The sequence below is a fragment of the Musa acuminata genome, chromosome BXJ3-4 (genome assembly GCF_036884655.1).
Source record: "Musa acuminata AAA Group cultivar baxijiao chromosome BXJ3-4, Cavendish_Baxijiao_AAA, whole genome shotgun sequence".
In the NCBI taxonomy this organism is placed as follows: domain Eukaryota; kingdom Viridiplantae; phylum Streptophyta; class Magnoliopsida; order Zingiberales; family Musaceae; genus Musa; species Musa acuminata.
In genome coordinates this window covers 31,785,524-31,806,534 of record NC_088352.1, presented here as the reverse complement: position 1 = coordinate 31,806,534, position 21,011 = coordinate 31,785,524, and the positions used below count along the sequence as shown (strand labels likewise).

Below are 21,011 nucleotides of genomic sequence, written 5' to 3'. Positions count from 1 at the left end.
TATTTCACTATCAACATCCATTTAAAACCAACAAGTTTATTTTATTTATAAATTTATAAGTTTTCAAGTGTCGTTCTTCTCCCAGCTCCTTGAAAATAGCTTTTTTCAACTTAGGCACAACTAGATCTTCGTGTATAGATTTAGGAATAACTATGTTTGACAAATTAGAAATAAAAGATGAGAACAACATATGATATGATATAAAATTGAAAGTAGGATGAATAGTGCATTACCTCCTTTCTTTTCTAAAAGCAACAAGAACATTAAGATCTTCAAATTCATAAGTATCTCGTTATAAAAAATAGCTTAGAGTATATAAAGTTTCATGATTAATTGTACTTGTTAGAATTTTTTATATCAAAATATGTTTCTAAACCATTATAATAGAAACACAAGAAAAACTAATATGGAAACGAAAAGAAAATCCTTTATACTTAAAGAGATGTTAAGCCAAAAAACCAAAGCTCTCGTTTATATATATGTTCTCCGATCAAGAACATTTATTATCACCAACTCAAAATATTCAAGAATTAATTCAAATTGTAACGTTTGAACCATAATTAAGAATTTTAATGATATTAAATAAAATCTTTAACAATAATGGTTAAATGAAAAATTAAAATATTTAAATCATACTAAATGAAGAAATTGATTATAATGAATGATGAACTTAATAAGAACGATTATATTATTATTAAATAAAATGTTTAATAATAATGGTTATATTCTCTCACTTGGTCCATATGTTTAACTTAATAATTTGAATTAACTTTTATCAAACAATTTTCTTAATAAATAAATACATGAATCCTCTAAGAGCAAGTATTATCATGTATAATGATATATTTAGTTTTTTAATCTTAATGTGGTAATATTACTTAATGAATAAACCTTATGTTTATTCTTGGTTTAGTATCAATATATTTTCTCAAATTAATGTCATAGAAAATTTCACAATACATATAAGAGTTTCAATATAATTATAAAGTGGAACTAAGTTTTATTTTCTCTACATAATCCTTGAATTTCAGAGGTGACATACCTTTAGTCAAAGGATCAGCAATTATAAATGATTTCTAATATGTCTGAGTTCTTATTACCACCCTTTTTGGACTTATTGATCTGCTTTCCCTTAATACAGTCTACACAAGTCTTAAGAAATGTCCTAATCTCCAATGTCATAACATAGAGGAGTCTTTATTAATATTACACCTTTTAGTACCAACGTGAACATGCATTCAACTTTCAGTATCATCATTTTATAAGAAAATATGATAAAGACCATCAAACAAAATATCTTTCCCAACATAATCAGATTTATATAATAAACGAAATAATATGTCTTGAAAATTAAATGAACACCCAACTAGTACAAGTTTAGAAATAGAAATTAAGTTTCGTGAAAAACTTAGTAGATAAAAGATTCTTTCCAATTTTAAAATAAAACCACTACTTAAAGTTAAAATGTATGTTCCAATTGCCTCCACATGTGAGCCCATCTTATTACTTAATAAGATGTTTTGCTTACTTCCCATTGGCCTCCTTAAGTTTTGCATACCCAGCAAAGAGTTTGCAGTGTGTATTGTTGATCCAGAATCAATCCACTAGGTATTAATATTAACATTAACTATATTAGATTCATAACATATAAACGAGATTGGTTTACCTTTCTTTTCAAGCCATTATTGGAATTTCATACATTCCTTCTTCATGTGTCCCTTCCTTTTATAAAAGAAATACTTTTCTTTCTTGATATCAATTTGGGATGGTATTTTACCTTTTTCCTGCTGATGAGCTTGCTTGATTTTTGTTAGTTTTATTATTCTCGCAAGTGGTTACCACCAATGTACTCTCAACTAGTTCCATCACTAGCCTATTTTTTTCTTGAACACACATAGTCATTAATTCATTGATTGACCATTTGTCCTTATGTGTATTGTATGAAATCTTAAAAGGCCCGTATTGAGGTGGAAGGGTGTTTAGAATATAGTACGAGAAGGATTCTGATATATTAACCTCGAGTTTCTTAAGTTGAGTCGTAATATCTCGCATTTGCATTATATGCTTACGCACACCCTTTATGTTGGTGAGTCTAAAGGATGACAATTTCATTATTATGGTACTTGTTAGTGCCTTTTTCGAAGTGATGAATTGCTCATCGATAGTTTATAGCAAGTCTCGGACCTTTTCATGCTGGTCAACAGAACCACGTATGCCAATAGTTATCTTAGTTTTGATAAACATCACGCTGAGCTGATTGGATTTCTCCTATCGCTTATATAACGTGACCTCAATTGGAGTGCTAGTATTAGTGACTATAGATGGTTCGTCTTTCTTAATAGCATAATCAATCTTCTTCCATATCTTATAGTTATCATCACTAAATTCGAGATTGTCACATCGAATATCAGATAAATTAACGGTTTGAGAAACTGTATAAAATCAAATATATTTATGTCAAAATTTGAGGCTTAATAGTTTAAATTACATGCTTTTACCAATTTGAAATATGCCAAAAGATGAATCTCATGACATAAAAATTTTCTATGGGCTAAATTCTTAATTTAAATAGATTCAAATGATCTTTATGATAAAACTATTAAATTATACTCTAATTCATAATCGCTTGGCATGTTTAGAAAAATTGGAATAAACTTTAAAATTTCAAACATACATAAAAATAAGGAGAGTCATTAGAAGAGAAAAAAACAAATCTATCATATACCGGTAAAGAAAAAAAATCAAAACCTAATCTTACTACGATACTTTACATAAGACAATAGAAAAAGAGAATTTTACTTTTCTATATTATTGCTTATATATAGGATGAAGATGTAGATAATTTTATATATATTCAAACTAGAGAAGAAAAAAAAATCTAATTATATCTAGGTGCTAATCTAAGAAAAATACAACTAGAAGATGTAGATAAATGAAGTAATATAGTTAGTAAAGAATCAATAAATTATTTCCTAGTCTATTATACCAATAAAATAGTATGTCGAGAATAAAATTACAACAAAACTTAAGAGATCTCAACATTTTCATGTAGATGATTTTGAACTAAAAACACCTAATTGTTCATAGATATATAATTGTCGTCAAATGCTGACTATACACAAGATGGTAGCCCTTTGCTCCCCTCCCACCTCAGTAACTCCCCCATCCACTAAAGGTATTTTCCAAAAGCCTCCAAACCCCAACAAGGGTGATACTACATCTTTTCCATCTTCCTCCCATGGTAAAAGTGCCATGCCTCCCATAAATACCACTAAGCTTTCATAGGTGGCGTGGCCTTTAACAACTTGTTGCACAAATGAACATTAGAATGCATCAAGATTTCCTCCACTGACTATGTTCAGTCTGAGGAGGTAAAAGTTCTTGAATGATATTGTCCGTGGGCTTCCTACCTCAATCGCCACCCTCCTCTTTCGATTTTACTAATTTTTTTATCGAAATGCTATGCACTTAATAAAATATTTTATGGAGGCTAACCTTAATATCTCCCAACGTCCATCCATAGCATTGTTTCCAAAAAGTACAAATTCAAATAAACATATGTATCCCACTCCCTCCATCATATCCTTCCCCATAGATTTTGGATCTCAAGGAGCCTAATGACCATGCATGAGTTGGTTATGGATTTAGATGATGGATCCAAGTTAGATCAAGTCCCATTCAATAAATCTGTAACCAATCTAATACCCTATCCATTCGATTTCTAATATCTCTGAAGTAATGATTCCTTCCTTTGCAACTATAGTAGCCTCAGAGATCAATATGTCCTCCGTTCATTTTTTTTTTGCCACTTGTCCTTCTAGGTTTAATAGCCAAAACCAGCTTATGACTGTATCTTCTCCATCGTTACTTGCTAACCCTATCTCTTCTATACATAACCCTCATCCTAAGAAAGACACCTCTAAAGCATTTATAATGATTGACAGAATTAAAACTATCATTTTTAACCTTGATATATAAGTTATATATCCATCATCTATCCATTCTTTGGAGGACAATAATCTTTTGAAGGATTGCCTGATTCAAATGATAAGAAATATCACCCATGCTAATTTTTTGAAGGATTACATGATAAGGATTATATGATTTTGAAGGAATATCACCCATGCTAACCTAAAGGCAATATTTGGAGCCATTAGAAGAAAAAAAAAAGAAGAAATATTTTCTTATTTTTGAATCTCCTATGTTAGGTTTGGTTTTATGGGAAAAATATTTGGCTATAATTCCTTTTTCCAATCTGTTGTCAAGCATCATCTAAAACTTGTGATACGTGATTCTTGATTGAGTTATGTTTAATGCTTTCTAAGAAAGCATTAGCTATGTTGCTTTCAAATGTATCATGAACCCGACTTGGTAAAATGTATTATATTTGTAATGTACAAAATTCGAAATCTCAGCTTGAGACTCATAACGTTGTGGCATAGATGGGTACACAATCGAGATATATACCATTGATCATTATGGTTCAATCCTTGCAAACTCGTAGGAACAAAGAAAACTTTTGGATTTAGGATTTCTAGATCAAGTTTTAATCTAATAAAAATTAATAATCAATAAATAAGTATATATATACACAGATTTTTATTAGTACTTAAAGCCATAAACTAATTTCATCAATAAAACAACATTGTGAGCGAACAAATACGTAGTGGTCGGTGAGTAGCACGGCCAAGTCCGCGGGTCGATGTCGGGAGCCTACTGCGGGGTGATCTGGATAATGAGGTGGCTGGGCCCTTGGGAAGGAGTGTTGTTAGCGTTGGTCTAGATCAGGGCCGATTAACAACTACATACTGTCGGGCGGCTGGCGCTCCCGTGCCGAATCCCTCGTCGTCAACGAGTGGTCACCCTCCTACAAAAATAGCCTTTGCCAAGTGGTCCTCGGCTATGGCCCCTCCGATGAGCAAGTTAGTAACAAGAGGGATTGCTTATCTTTTTCCCTTTTTGTTTTCTGCCTCTCCCTTGGTCGGAGGTCGGCCAGGGGTTTTATACTATAGCGCGAGAGTTGATGGTGCATCGATTCGGCGTCATTGTTGACCCCCAAGGGATGGGATGGCCCTTCTAACTGGCTGCCGTCCCGGGACGTGCAGAGCAATGTCAGACAACACTGCCCCGAGCTCCCGGGATGGGACGTGTGGTATATCTTCTTGGTACGAGCTCCCGAGACGGGACATGTGGCGTAGGGCTCTGACTTGACATGTTATGTCGGTTGTGACATGTTCAGGCTGCCAAAATATACAGTATCACTTCTCCCCCTCCCTCAAGCGTGCCATGGGGTCCTTAACGGGCCAGGAGGCATGCCTGAGTTGGAGGGGTGCTGATTGCTTAGGAGGGGAAAACAGAATTGACTCGTCGTGGGGCAATCAGAGGGGCAACGCCCCGTGCCTCGGGCAGGATTGACTCTGTTGGCCGGGCAGTCGGGGCCTGTCATCCTGGTCGGTCGGATAACCGGTTTGGCGTGGGTCGGAGTTATGAACCTCGATTTTGCGAGCCGGCGAGCAACCGATGTGACCCAATTAGAGCTACGAATCATGGATCAACGTGGAGCCACTCGTGCGTCGGACAGGGAAGGGCGTCGGGTCGGCCGCGAGGTGTGACTCGGGCGCTAGGTTGTTCAAGATGCGGCTTGGGCATTAGATCGATCGCGAGATATGACTCGGGCATTAGGTTTTTCGAGATGCGGCTCAGGCATTGGATCGACCGCGAGGTATGACTCGGGCGTTAAGTTGTTCAAGCTGTGGCTCGGGCATCAGATTGGCCGCGTGGTATGACTCGAGCATTAGGTTGTTCGAGATGTGGCTCGGGCATCGAATCAGTCGCGAGATATGACTTGGGCGTTAGGTTTTTTGAGATATGACTCGGGCATCGGATCGACCCGGGTAGGAGCTGGAATCCCGAGCCGAGTGATTATACTCGGGCTCGGGCCTTGGTGCCAGTGGTTCACCTATTGAGAGCGATCTGGAGTGACCCGGGCAAAAGCCTAACCTGCGGGCCGAGTGACTATGCTCGTGCTCAGGTTTCGATGTCGAGAGTGATCTGAAGCCACCCGGGCAGGAGTTGGAATCGCGAGCTGAGTGATTATACTCGGGCTCAAGCCTTAGTGCCGGCGGGTCACCTATCGAGAGCGATTTGGAGTGACCCGGGCAGGAGCTCGACCTGCGGGCCGAGTGACTATGCTCGTGCTCAGGTTTCGGTGCCGGTGGGTCGCTTATCGAGAGCGATCTAGAGCGACCCGGAAGGAGCTAGAATCATGAGCTGAGTGATTATACTCGGGCTCAGGCCTTGGTGCCAGTGGGTCACTTGTCGAGAGCGATTTGGAGCGACCTGGGCAAGAGCCTGTCCTGCTAGCCAAGTGACTATGCTCGTGCTCGGGTTTCGGTGCCGGTGGGTCGCCTGTCAAGAGGGATATGGAGCGACCAGGGCAGGAGCTGGAATCGCGAGCCAAGTGATTATACTCGGGCTCGGGCCTTGGTGTTGGTTGGTTGCCTGTCTAGAGTGATCTAGAGCGACCCATGCAAGAGTCTAACCTGCGGGCCGAGCGACTATGCTCGTGCTTAGGTTTCGGTGCTCGCGGGTGGCCTGTCGAGAGCGATCTGGAGCGACACGAGTAGGATTTGGAATCGTGAGCTGAGTGATTATACTCAGGCTCGGGCCTTGGTGCCGGCGGTCGTCGGTCGAGAGCGATCTAGAGCGACCCTGGCAAGAGCTTGACCTACGGGCCGAGCGACTATGCTCATGCTCAAGTTTCGGTGCCCATGGGTCACCTGTCGAGAGCGATCTGGAGCGACCTGGGTAGGAGCTGGAATCACAAGCCGAGTGATTATACTCGGGCTTGGGCCTTGGTGCCGGCGTGTCACCTGTCGAGAGTGATCTGGAGCGACCCGGGCAAGAGCTTGACTTGTGGGCCAAGTGACTATGCTCGTGCTCAGGTTTCGGTACCGGCGGGTCACTTGTCGAGAGCGATCTGGAGCGATCGGGGTAGGAACTGGAATCGCGAGCCAAGTGATTATACTCGGGCTCGGGCCTTGGTGCCAGTGGGTCACCTGTCGAGAGCGATCTGGAGCGACCCAGGCAAGAGCATGACCTGCGGGCCAAGCGATTATGCTCGTGCTCAAGTTTTGCTATCGGTGGGTCGCCTGTCGAGAGCGATATGGAGTGACTCGAGTAGGAGCTGGAATCGCGAGCCGAGTGATTATACTCGGGCTCGAGCCTTGGTGTCGGCTGGTCACCTATCGAGAGCGATAAGGAGCGACCTGGGCAAGAGCCTGACCTACTGACCAAGCAACTATGCTCATGCTTAGGTTTCAGTGCTGGCGAGTCACATGTCGAGAGCGATCTGGAGCGACCCGAGCAGGAGCTGAAATCGTGAGTCGAGTGACTATGCTCGTGTTCAGGTTTCGACGCCGGTGGGTCGCCTGTCGAGAGTGATCTAAAGTGACCCGGGCAGGAGCTAGAATCGCGAGCCATGTTATTATACTCGGGCTCGGGCCTTGGTGTTGGCGGGTCGCTTGTCGAGAGTAATCTGGAGCGACCCGGGCAAGATCCTGACCTACGGGCCAAGCAACTATTACGTGGATGTTGGTTCATGCCGTCATGCCATGTGGTGGGCCGAGCGATGGGATGCTTCTGGCACGAGCTCCGAGGCAGGTGAATCTAGCAGATCCGAGGGGTTGTGACGGGTCTTAAATGCAGCAACTGTTTCTCTCCTTGGGAAACCCCAACCGTCGCCCCACTGTGGGTAACCCGCCTTTCATAAACCCTACCCAGGGTGGTTATCATCACATTTGCCTTCAACCCCCCGTCCCGTGCCTCGGCTCCCTTCTTGCAACTCGGCCATCCTTCTTGCTTACATCCTTTATCCCGCGCCCTAGCTTTTTTGCCTGTAATTTTGAGGTCAGGATGTCTCCGTCATCATCCTCGTCATTGTCTTCATCTCCTTCCCCTTCTCCTCCTCCTCCTTTTTCTTCTTCTGGGGGTTCCCGGGACGAGGTGGTCTGTGTGTCTTCGGGTAGCACCTCCTCGAAGGCCTCAAGGAGTTCGACCGTGCTTGAGGCTCTCAAGTCGTGGCATGACATGGACTCGGTGGTGACCGAGGACATTTTGAGAGTGCTCTAAGATGCTGCCACATTCCAGAGCATTACGATATGCATGTCCCTCAGTCCGAGCAACGGTCATATGATCGATTTCCTAATGGGTTCGGGCTGACCGTGGGGGCGCTTGAGGCGGGGCTGCGGCTCCCGATGCACCCTATTATTAGGGACAGTCTTTGCCTTTGGGGGATCTCGCCCTCCCAAGTGTCACCGAACTCGTGGCGGTACCTGGTGTCCTTCATCTGAGAGTGTCGGGGGGCTAGGATCGAGCTGTCCTAGGCCTTCTTTCTGGCTTACTTTCGCTTGGGTAGGGGGCCAGGCGGGTACTACCTGACCGCCCGTAGTGGTTTTAAGATCAGTGGTGCACCTTCCAACAACAAGGGTTGGAAGAGATGTTTCTTCTTTATTAGCTACAGCGAAGAGTGGGGCTTTAGCACTGGGTGGGCCTTTTAGACCATCGATAACGCCCCCTCGTCGCTCTCCGATGGGGAAACTACAGTCATGGATCTACTGAGGGGTATCCAGTCCTCCTCTCGGGCAATTAAAGAGATGACCGAGGGGGGAATGATTAAAGCAGAGATGAGCCCCGCCATCGGGGGTATGGCCATTCACTTATGATAGCTTGTTCGCTTGTCCTGACTTATCTGACCGACCAGTCCTCTTTTGTAGTGATGGTGGATCTTCGTTTGGTGAAGAAGACGGCCAGCGTCAAGGCTGTCATGCCCCCGTATCGGGACGGGGAGGGCTCCGGAGGTAGGGATCCCTCGTAGGAGGGCAATCCGAAGAGGGCGTCGGTGTCTCTAGCAGAGGGGCGCCCTCCGAAGAGGACAAAGGCTTTGGCTCGAAAAACACCCGCGGGCCCTGCCACTCTCTCGAGCGCCATCCTGGGATTGCCCGGGGTTGCCCCCCAGGGTGAGGGCTCAGGGGGCGTGAAGGGGAAGGGATCGGTCGGGTCGTCCGATGGCGACCCTTCTAAGAGGGTGTTGCTGCAACCATTACTGATACGGGAGCTATGTTGCGTCCACTCCTGGGCCGACGGTGAGCAGTACCAGGCTCCGAGTATGGCTGATCTTCCAGCCAAGGAGCCGGGGGCCCCCTATGCCACCCGGTGGTCAACCCTTAGGGCCAACAGTTGCATCTAGGGCGACGGGCCTACTGCCCAATAGTTCCTCCGAGGGGCACTCCACCTATCCATAGCTAAGGATCTATACAACTCCCGTTCCGAAGAGTTGGCAGAGCGGGCGGCCAAGTCGCTCGTCTAGGTAAGTGGTGGCTTCCTTTTCCTACTTGACCCCTTTCTGCTTGGGTACTGACACCGACCTTCACGTAGAGTCAACACTATGGCATGGCGTTGGTCGACCGGGTCTTCGACACCGGGCGCATGATTGGGTGCCAGTTGGATATCGACGCCACCCTCTAGAAGGAGAACCTGGAACTGAGGGCTCGGGGGGGGCCAGAGGCCATTGCCGCGGTCGAGGAGCGTGCCTCGGCATTGGGTGAGGAGGTGGCTCATTTAAAGACTGAGCTGGAAGAAAGCCGGTTACACGTCCAATCATTGGATAACGAGCTACTGACCCTTTCCCATGATATTGAGACCGCTAGGTCCATAGCTTAGGGCACTGAGGAGGTCTTGAAGGAGGAGTGGCTAGGGCTGCCCAAAAGGATTGAGGAGGTGATCGTCGAGTATAAGGTATTCGCTGGGTTCGAACGTGGCCTGGTGCGGTCGGGACGGGCCACGTACGAGTACAGGTACTAGGTGGCCTACGCTCGCTTCTGGGCAAAGTACCCGGACCTGGAGCTTAAGTCGGATCCCTTTGCTAACAATCCGGTGGACCAGAACGTCGACATGCCGGTGAGTGTCCCCCTTTAATTATGGGCCCGAGATTCCCTCCCCCACCCCCCTAAGCTAGGGGCTGTTCTTCCCCTCCTTCGATGATGGATCCCTCGTTTTTTGCTGGTCGGGTTTGGGGTTGTCCCGCCCGACCTCCTCATGTAATGCCTTTTTTGCCAAGAAGTGTTTTCATTTTGAAATTCTGCCTTGGTTTTTTCCCGGCCGCATGTGCATGTGCTACACATGTCTTCTCCGCACCCCGACCCACTTTTCTCACGGGCAAAATTTCTTTAGGTTTGCTGCGTTCCAAGTTCTTGGCAGGGGGCTTCCCTCTATGGTTTCGAGTCGATAGGTCCCCTCTCATGTTAGGATCAGGGGTCGGCACTAAGAGGGGAGGTGAATTAATGCAGCGGTAAAATATCATCTTCAAAAACTTTGTTGCGATAAAATCGTTTCCGACATAAACTGATTTCGGAAGCTTAATATCTTGGAAGCATATGAAAGCGTAGTGACTAAGTAAAATAGTTTGCAGTATGTAAATGGTAAGAATAAAATGCAAACCAAAGAATACAATAGTTTTAGAGTGGTTCGGTCAACATGACCTGCATCCACTTTCGACGAACTCCTCCGACGAGATCACCGGCGTCCACTAGATGCCTTCCTTCAATATGCAAAGGCCAATCACCTTATACACCCCTCTTCTCTTTTTACCGAGTTTAGGAGACAACCCTTACAAGCACTCACTTACTCCTATCTTAAACTAGTCTAACACTTAGAAGAGGGAGAGGAGATCACAAGATTTTAGTAGCGTTTCTTTCTTTTTAAACTCTCTGTGCTTGTGTGCTTTAACCAGGGATGAGAGGGGTATTTATAGGCTTCAAGTTGATTCAAACTTAGAGCCTAAAACTTTCTCATCTCGGATTCCCTGGGCACGGGCAGTATCACTGCCTGCGTTAAGCAATACCACTGCCCAATGTCAGTCTGGCTGACACTATCCTGGGCAGTACCACTGCCTGGGGGGCAGTGCTAGAACCGCCCTTGGCAGGGTAGTACCACTACCTGACACAGTCTCGAAGACTGTGCCACGACGGTGAGACTTCTTGGGGCACTGTTTGGGCCTCTTATTGGGCCCAACACAGTTCTTACATTGGCCTAGCTGGCCCCTAATTGGGTTGGCCCAAATCCAAGCCTAATTACGTACTAACTATAAAATCCTAAGATATTTGCTAAGCTAAACAAGTCCCTATGTCTATTCTTCTAACAAGCTTTCGGCGATCTTCTAGTGATCTTCCGACGATCTCTCAGCAATGTTCTAGCAGACTCCCGGCAAGCTTCTGGACTTCACAATGATCTTCTTGGTGAGTTCCGACGAGCTTCTCTGGCAAGCTCTAAGGCTTCTCGACTAGTTTCGGCAGAACTTCCGACAAACATCCGGACTTTCGACGAACTCTCGAACTCCCAACGTAATCACGTCCTTGACTCCGAGACTTCATTTTGCTTCATGTCTTACTATCATAGTTAATCCTACACATATAAAAACACACATCGATCTAGATAATTAATACTAAGCCTTAATCAAGTTGTCCTGCATGTCATTGGTCCTTCGACGCTTCGTTTGATTCTTCGGTGCATCGTTATCTCTTGTGGCCTATTTCCTAATCAGCTAGTTGACTCTGCAACTCCGATATCCTTGGCGCAGTATCTGCTCTTCTTGGCCTAATGCCCAAATCCACGGCCCGAAGCCTTTTGTCGATACATCGACCGATCCATCGGCTCGACGTCCAATCTTCTAACATGTTCCTCTAGCCCAATATGATTTTTCCTGCTTTAATTGTCTCATCCTAATCGAAGCATCCTGCATCACTCAAAACGTAGATTAAAATATAAACACATATCAATTGGTTTCATCATCAAAATATGAGATTCAACATCTTGGACCATGTCATAGACCCGATATGGGCCTTCCCAGTTAGGCGTAAGCTTTCCCCTTACTCGGGTTGGGTCGCTCACCTCAGCCCTTCAGAGGACGAGGTCCTTGACTTTGATTGGCCGCAGGCGGACTTTGCGGTTGTACACCTGGGCTGTTGCCTTCTTGTATGCCAAGGTACGTAGATGTGCCTTGGCTCTCCTTTCTTCGAGGATACCTAAGTTTGCTCGGAGGCCCTCCTCGGAAGCCCTTTATTCGTAACTGGAGGTGCGTAGGGTTGGGAACACCATCACGGGTAGAAGGACCATTTCGGTCCCATACACAAGGCTGAACGGAGTCTCCCCCGAGATGGTTTTAGGAGTCATCCGCATTGCCCATAAGATGTTGGGATGCTCCTCCACCCAAGCTCCGTGCATGCCCGAGATCCTCCTCTTGAGGCCTTCCAAAATCGCCCAGTTTATTACCTCAGTTTGGCCATTGGTCTGGGGGTGCATGACAGAGCTCAACTTCAACTGGATCCCGTATGATTAGCAATAGGCCTTGAACTTAGCATTGTTGAATTGAGCTCCATTATCGGAGATGATAGCCCTTGGGATCCCGAATTAGGTGATTATGTTCTTCCACGTGAAGCTTTGGACTTGCTTCTCGGTAATGGCAGCTAAGGGTTCAGCTTTCACCCACTTTGTGAAGTAATCAACGCTGACTATAAGAAAACACCGCTGTCCCGATGCTGGAGGTAAAGGTTTGAGAAGATCAAGCCCCCATTGGGTGAAGGGCCAGGTCGCATCCATCGAGGTAAGGGGAACCGCCAGCTAGTGTGGCAGTAGGGCGTGCCTCAAGCATTGCAGGCACTGTTGTACATATGACAGGGTGTCCCGACGCATGGTTGGCCAGTAGTGTCCCTGCCGAAGAATCTTAAAGGCCAAGGTTCGTCCCCCAATGTGCTCCTCACAGATCCCCTCATGGAGCTCAGCGAGGATCGTCTTAGCTTTTGATGGCGCGAGGCAGCATAAGAGAGGTTGAGAGAAGGCCCTTCGGTACAACCTCCCATCGACGACGTAGTACCAGGCTTGGGTTTGCCTTAATCGTCTCGCGGCCACCGGGTCATCGGGCTCCCTTTCGTCCATCTTGAAGCGGAGGATTTCCTCCATCCAGTTGGGTAGTAGACCTGTTTTGGCGACCTCGTGAGTCGCCACCGTCGGTGCCGTTATGGACTCAATCACTGGGACCAACGCCGGGTCGCGGGCGGAGGCTGACCTAGCTAGTGCATCAGCCCGCACATTCTGCGCCCGAGGTATTCTAGCGATTGAGAAACAGTTGAAGCAGTGGGTGAGTCGCTTCGTCTCCATGAGATATAGTGCCATCGTTGGGTCGCAGGCTTCGTAGCTCCCATTGACGTGTCCTGTCACCAATTTGGAGTCGCTGAAAACCTCAAGGTTGTTACATGCATCCCCAGAGCGAGGCGCAAGCCGTGGAGTAATGCCTCATACTCGGCCTCACTGTTGGTAACTCGAAATTGTAATTAGAACGACCTCTTGTAGGTTTCTCCTGATGGGTCCTTGAGGATAAGCCTGATACCAGCCGCTCCGGTAGTGGATGAGCCATCCACGTGCAAGGTCCATGTGTTTTGGTTGTTGTCCTCCCCCATGTCAAGTTCTTCAGGGGTTAGCTCGGAAACGAAATCAACCAATACTTGAGCTTTGATGGTAGTCTTGGGGGAGTATTGAATGTCGAATTCACTGAGCTCGATTGACCATCCCAGCATGCGACCTGCCGTGTCGAAGTTAGAAAGGATCTGTCACAGCAGCTGGTCGATGATCAATTTGATTGTGTGGGCTTAGAAGTAGGGCCGCAACTTTCGGGCCATCTTCATAAGGGCAAGAGCCAGCCTCTCGATCGGGGGGTACCGCACCTCAGGCCTGATGAGGATATGGCTGACATAATATATGGGTTGCTAAGTAGGCGACACCTCCTGGACTAACACCAAGCTGACTACTTATGGTGAGGCTGCCAAGTAGAGACTAAGGGTTTCGCCCGGTTCGGGCGAGGCGAGGCACGCCTTTAGCTTTGGGAAGGCTTCCTTGCACTTTGAGGTCCACGTAAAGTCGTCGGCCCATTGTAGAGCTCGAAAAAAGGGGAGGCACTTGTAAGCCGAGGGCAGATCGACCACCATAAAGGACCAATTATCATTGTCTTCACTCTCGGCACCTCCCCAATGGTGACAGGGAGGGCCATAGTCCCGAGCGGGGATATAGAATCCCCTGTGAATCCTATGAGTACTGATGCCATTGGGGTGAGGTCTCCTTCGGTCAAGCCGAGCCTTCTGAAGGCGTCGAAGTAAAGAACATCGACGGAGCTCCCGGTGTCGATCATCACCCTTTTTACTCGAGCATTAACGACCTAGATGGAGATCATCAACATGTCATCGTGGTGGGAGCACTCGACTTCTCCAACCCCGAAGGTGATTTCAGGCTCGAGCTTGGGCCGGGGATGTTTCTCGACCGTGGTGCGGGCGTAGGCTTTTCTCGCCGCAGAGCTGTTGCCACCGATCACAGGTCCCCCGGAGATAAAGTTGATTTATCTTTCGACGGGTTCCTTAGGGCGCGGAGTCACTTCCCGGTGTTCCTTGAGATAGCGTCCGAGGTGGCCTCTGTAGATCAGTCCCTCTATTTGATTCTGGAGGTCGTGGCAATCCTCCGTATCATGGCCATAGTCTCAGTGGAACCTGCAATATTTAGACCGATCTTTGTGAGTGGCCCTCATGGGACGTGGATGTCGCAAGAGACCTTTTTCCCTAATTTGGAGGAAGATCTCGGTGTGGGAGGTTTTCAGGGGAAGAGGCAGGGGCCTCGGGAGTAGCTCTTGTCGATCAAGCCCCCGGCAGGGTGGCGCCAAGGTTGCTGAGGTTGTTCCTCAGGATTGTTCCACCCTTGGCCTCTTGCCTTCTATACGCTTCCTCGCCACCAACACTTCGGCGGCGACGTATTGGTTGGTGCGCTGGAGCATTTCAGAGACGGTCATCGATGGCTTCTCGATGAGCGACCAGAAGAACCTCGAAGGCTTCAAACCCATCAGAAACGCTTGCATGACTAGAGAGGGTGAGCATCCGGGAATCCCTGGATCTCAATGGCAAAACGTGCCACGAACTAAGAAAGCGACTCGTCTTCGTGCTGGGATAACGCAAGCAGGGTAGCCATGAAAGGCCTAGGTCGCACACTGGTGAGGAAGTTCTGCTCGAACTCCCTAGCAAGCTGGTCGAAGGATGAGATCGAGGATTGACGTAGCCGACTGAACCATGCTCGCGTTGGTCCCCTCAGGGTGGTCGAGAATGCCCGACACATTAATGCATCGGAGGTGCCATAGAGGGCCATCTGAGCCCGGAATGCAAAGACGTGCTCCGCGGGATCGGAGTCGTCGTCGTATGTCTCTAATGCCAGTAGCCTGAAGTTGAGGGGTACTGGCTTGTCTTGTACTTCCTGAGTGAAAGGGGACCCGCCTGAGCTGTCTTCGTTGGACTCGCTCTATGACTTTCGGAACTCACGTTGGAACTCGTCGAGGCATTGATTGACTCGGGACAACTAGGCCCTAAGCGAGTCATCCGTCGAATCGGATGATACGGTGTCAGGCTCGAGGTGGGGTAGGGTGACTCAGCAGGTTGCGAGTATGTTCTGTCTAGGCGGATCTCTTGGGTCCATCGCTTGCTCTCGGGCTTCTCTAGTCTCAACTTGCTCCCCGCTCGACCTCTGCCGGGCCGGGTCACTCGGGGGAGTCGCTAGCTGCATGATCTAAGGAATGAGCAGAGCGAGCATCTGCATCATGCCCACCATGGCCCGCACTTGCTTGGATAGGCCGAGGAATGCCTCGGGTGTCATAGCCGAGAGTCCTGTGACAAATCCGGGGGGGTGACAACCCCGGGTCGTTGAACAGGCGCTAGTAGCGATCTGGCATTAAGGTCGGAATCCCGCCATCTCTGAGAGTGGGGAGGACCTAACTTTCGGGTTCGGCGGAAGGGAGGTCAGCATGTGGTTCTCCCTCGGGGAGAGCTCCAGCAAGATGCTCCTTTGACATGGCCCTCCTTATAGCGCCAAAATGTTAGCGAACAAATACGCCGTGGCCAGTGAGTTAGCACTATTAGGTCTGCGGGTTGATGTCGGGAGCCTACTGCGGGGTGATCTGGATGATGAGGTGGTCGAAGCCTCGGGAAGGAGTGCTGTTAGCGTTGGTCGAGATCAGGGCCGATTAACAACTCCACACTGGCGGGCGGTTGGCATTCCCGTGCCGAGTCCCTCGCCGTCAACGAGTGGTCACCCTCCTGCAAAAATAGTCTTCACCGGGTGATCCTCGGTTGTGGCCCCTCCAACGAGTAAGTTAGTAAAGAGAGGGATTGCTCTTTTTTTTTTCCCTTTTTTGTTTTATGCCTTTCCCCTGGCCAGAGGCCAGCCAGGGGTTTTATACTATGGCGCGAGGGTTGATGATCATCGATTCGGCGTCGTCGCTAACCGCCGAGGGATGGGACGACCATTCTGACTGGCCGCCATTCCAGGATGTGCAGAGCAATGTCAGACAGCACCACCCCGAGATCCCGGGACGGGACATGTGGCGTAGGGCTTTGACTTGACGTGCTGTGTTGGCTGTGACGTGTTCAGGCCGCCAAAATATACTGTATCAAACATGATAATTATCATAGGCTAATAATCAATTATAACCCATGAGTAATAGGCGTTTGAGACAAAAATAACCATACATGGATATTTGACTCAATATCAAATCTCACCTTCACCATTTATCATTTATAAAAATAATTTAAAAGTTGGAGAGCCAACCGAGTAACATTAGAAATCATAGAATTCCACCCACAGGGCAGATTTATATATTAGGAGTAATAAGAAATACAAGAAAATAACAAGGCACAAAGATCATCCAACTCATCATCCTTCCATTGCCTCTTTTGATCATGTATAAAAGACTCATAATCTATCCAAAGTTTTTAGAATTTTAACATAGTAATTTAAAATCCCCATCGACGGTCTCAATAAGATGAGATTTTGCCACTGTTTGAAAGCAGTATATCCTGATATAGCATTATGAAAAATAAACTACATATATTGACCAATAAAAATGAAATTACAGATAATTATTAAAACCTGTCATATAAATATATATATTTCTTTAAGTGAATGAACATATACTTTGCCCAACCAACTAGTTTTCAATTTTGTTTGGTTCTACGTATAGTCCTTAAATTCTGGTTTATTGTTTGCTATGCGTGCAGCTATAATTACACCGTACAACCATATCCAATTATGTATGCATGGATCTGCGTATGTATTCTCCGTCTGTATTCTCGTAGTCATCAGACAGCGGATGCTTCAGCCATCTTCGAGCTCTTGCATCCGGTGATGTGACCAACGTAGAGGTCGGAGTGGCTGCAATCACTCTTGTGGGGCACAACCTTCCTTCCACCTTCCGACATGTTCTTCACGAACGAGACGAAGTGCCGCCAATTCTCACCTTCAAAGAGCCTCTTGTTCATCCTCAAGTAGGTGAAGGCACTCAGGCCAATGCTGTCGTCGGCCCTGCTCGTAGCCAACACCTGCGAGTACGCCTTCTCATCGTATCTCTCCAATGCATTCTCCCCCGCCAGCTCCGCTCCGGCTGCCTTGGCCGCCTGCTTCACCTGCCGAACGATTAGCTCCGGCGAACAGTTGGCGTGGCCTGGTTGCTGCTCGTCTCTCATCTCCATGCACGTGAAGTTGAGGACAACGCCCCTCGTCGCCATCATCTTTGCTACGGGCAGGTAGCCATCGTGGAACCTCGTGTTGTAGTAGCCGGCGGTGAGCTCGGCTGCATGAGAACGGGTTCGGTAGTGCCAGTGGATTCCTGCAACTTTGCCGGATAGTTTGGCGCCGGTGCCGCGGAATATGGCCTCTGCTGCAGCCAGGACGCGGTCGCCGTGCTCCAGTAGCGTTCCCGAGTACCATTCGAGGAAAAATTTGCCGTAGTCTGTGTTCCACGTGCCTTCTCTCCGGAAGAAGCCGGTGTCCTCCGGGAACTGGTTGTAGTGCCCAGCATCATGCGGCCCATCCTTGCCCCACTCCTCATGTCCGGCTGCAACCGCAGCAGCTTGCAGAGAAGCTTTCATGTACTGTCCCAAAGCATAAACACCATTTAATTTGTGAGACTATCTAATGCGTGATCGTATATGGAAAGTTAGCCATTGTCAAAAGAGGGATGCTGGGCAAAAAGAACTGCAAATCTTGAGCATGTAACGAATCTTAGATGGTCACCTTGTCATAGCACTGGAATTCTCCAATCCCAGGAAACCTCCAAGTTCCATTGCTCTCAGGATAAGATGGGTACCTCAGCTCCCCACAGGGGCCCATCCCTACTTGGATTTCCTGAAGCGCAATAAGTAAATAAGTGACTGCATTGGTTTGAAGCCGAATTGATGATTCTTTCATGAGATTGATATGTTCAGGATGGAACTCTAGAGTTAATCGGAAACATTTATTCCTTCGAAAAAGATACAATTGGATTTGATGACATCGAGAAGACAAAGAATTGTTGAGATGCTTGATGCTTACGACAATGACATGGCCGAGGTAGCAGTTGAATCTGTCCTTGAAGCTTCTCATGTAATCGGAATAGACTTGGATGGGAGTTCGCCCCATGAGCACCGGCAACGTGTCGCAGCCGAGCGAGATGTACTCGGGGTTGCGTCGTCCTAATCTGTCGGCGTACACGATGTCTGGATCCCTCCTCGTCTCTTCAAGCACCCATGGCGGCAATGGAACGCTGCATTCAGTTTCCAAGCTTTGGATTAGCTCAGGTCAACAACAGTACTAACAGAACCCCGGCGTTGCAATATTTTATGCTTTTGATATTTGTCATGTTTAATGAAAACTGAAGAGCTAAGGTTGCAGCAAAAATTGAGTTCTAATGGATGCTTTCTCGTCTCAAAGTCAAATTTTAATTTTTGAAAACTTAAATTCGATGCGTCTCTAAAGTCAATTGGACTAACATATATTTAATTATTGTTTGTCAATGTGAAGGACACTTCCACCTCAGTTTACCAGTCATGTGAAATGGGATGATGAATATATGCAAGTACTGTTGATTGGAGGTACACCTAACATGGCTAAAGTGGACTCACCAACCCCATGGAGGCATATGATATTGTATTGACGACTGCTACAAAGGAGAGCCATCAAATCAATGACTAGGCTGCGCTAAGCCAAGCAACCATAGCAAATCCACAAAGGCAAGCAACAAGACAGTTGGACGCCTCAAACTTCGAATTGGGAGAGATTCCCAATTTAGAGGAGTCACGCAAGAAACGCTTATCGAACAAGAAGAAGTTTGGCACGCAACATTATGGGAGTTTTGGATGCCTGTGTTACCAATGAAATGACCAAATCCCCAAATAATTATACTTTTACAATATATATATATATATATATATATATATATATATATATATATATATATATATATATATCAAGCCGAAAGGTTTGGTAGATCCCAAGATGTAAAACTATTGTACATAAAGAAATTATTTTTTCGTTAGGTAACATCAAAAAATTATATTAGTGATGTAAATTTGAAAAAGGCCTTTTTGGAAAATTATTTTATGATTAGCATACAAATCTTTACCCCTTATTTTAGATTTAAAAATGATTATTTATAGTTTACAATATCATAATCTCAATTTGAAGGGATCATTGAGACTATATTATTGGTCCGAAATACTTAAATATGATTTTATTATTTAATACCTATTAAGTCCATATAAATCAACATAGGCCTTATTTATGGAATAAAAATGCAATATTTTTTTTAACTAGACATAAATTAAAACAAAAATACTCATGGGTTAATCTAATCGAAGCATAACAAATCAGATACGAAATACTGTTTTCAACATTTTTTTCTCTTGAAAAATTGTAATATTTTGAGTGACTTATCCTATTATTTGTGAAGGGTGAATCTTAGCCTCAAGTAGCCCCCAACACTTGTTATCTACACAAATCAAGTAAGATATGTCATGGGACACTAATCCTTTTGTGGATGGATATCTAATTCAAAATTGCATGGATCCAAGTTTTGGGTAGCATATACAAGATTGTATATAGAATTAGCAGTGGACAAAGTTTAAACAAGATGAATATTAGCGACAAAGTAAAAGGCAAAGCCAAAAGCATCATCAAACATGATGTACCTGCAAGAGTCTCCCACGTTACCGCCACACTGGTGGAAGGACATGACCATCTGAAGCTTGAGCCCGTTCCTCTCCACCATCTGCGCCAGCTCCAGATACGGCTCCCAGTTGTAGCGCAGGGGGCCGTCCTTCTCGACCAGCCCCCACCACACGTCCACCATCACCCCCTCCACCCCGGCGCTGCGCAGGGCCATCAGGCTGGCGTTCAGCGCCCTCGCCCTCTGCAGTCTCCCCTCCGGCGACACCGTGTCCAGTGGCAGCATCACGTAGACCGGCACCCGAGCCGTCCCTCCGGGAACTCCGTGCACGCCGGAGAGCCCGTGGAGCTGCTCGGCCTTCCAGCCCCCGTGCACTGCCGGTGCTCGCTCGATCATGCCGTGGTTGGACGCTTTCGCCGCTCGGAGGCGGCAGGCAGGCTTACGGGGGCTGAGGGGGAGCAAGCTGGGGGACTCGTCGGAGGCCTTGTGGCTCTTGCTGGGGTCGATGGGGTTGGTCATGAAAGAAGTCGATGAACGTAGAGTAAGGGCCATAGCTGCAGCCAAAACTTGAAAGATCGAAAATTAACTATATCTTGTGCAGAATTATGTTGTTAAGACGAGAGAGAGAGAGAGAGAGAGAGAGAGAGAGAGAGAGAGAGAAGGAAGATAGGTTTGAGGATATAATGTTGAGAGAGGCTGCTGATTTATAAAAGAAAAAGATCAACCAAGAAGGTTTGAATCTTTGAAACAGACAAATGTGGTGGGCTCAATATCTTCAATGTAAAAGTAGAAAAAAGTGATCGGAGGGAACTCATGAGCAGCTTTTCTACGTCACATTTAACACATGGTTGGATATAAAAAGTGACACGTAAGCATAATCATATTTTTATTATATAAAAATTTTAATATCAAAATCTAAACCAAATAATGATAGATCAATATAAGTATTACG

The 21,011-nt window shown here is 46.4% G+C and overlaps 1 protein-coding gene across 1 annotated transcript; it reads right to left on the bottom strand.

Annotated features, from left to right (window-relative positions):
• Positions 1–16,997: 16,997 nt before the first annotated feature.
• LOC103981958 (beta-amylase 3, chloroplastic) lies at positions 16,998–20,733 on the bottom strand. Its single transcript, XM_009398736.3, has 4 exons — positions 20,082–20,733; positions 18,448–18,658; positions 18,151–18,261; positions 16,998–18,008 (listed from the first exon to the last, which is right to left on the bottom strand). Exons 1-4 carry the CDS (start codon positions 20,609–20,611, stop codon positions 17,217–17,219), a joined length of 1,644 nt encoding a protein of 547 aa, XP_009397011.2. The 5' UTR covers positions 20,612–20,733; the 3' UTR covers positions 16,998–17,216.
• Positions 20,734–21,011: the final 278 nt, after the last annotated feature.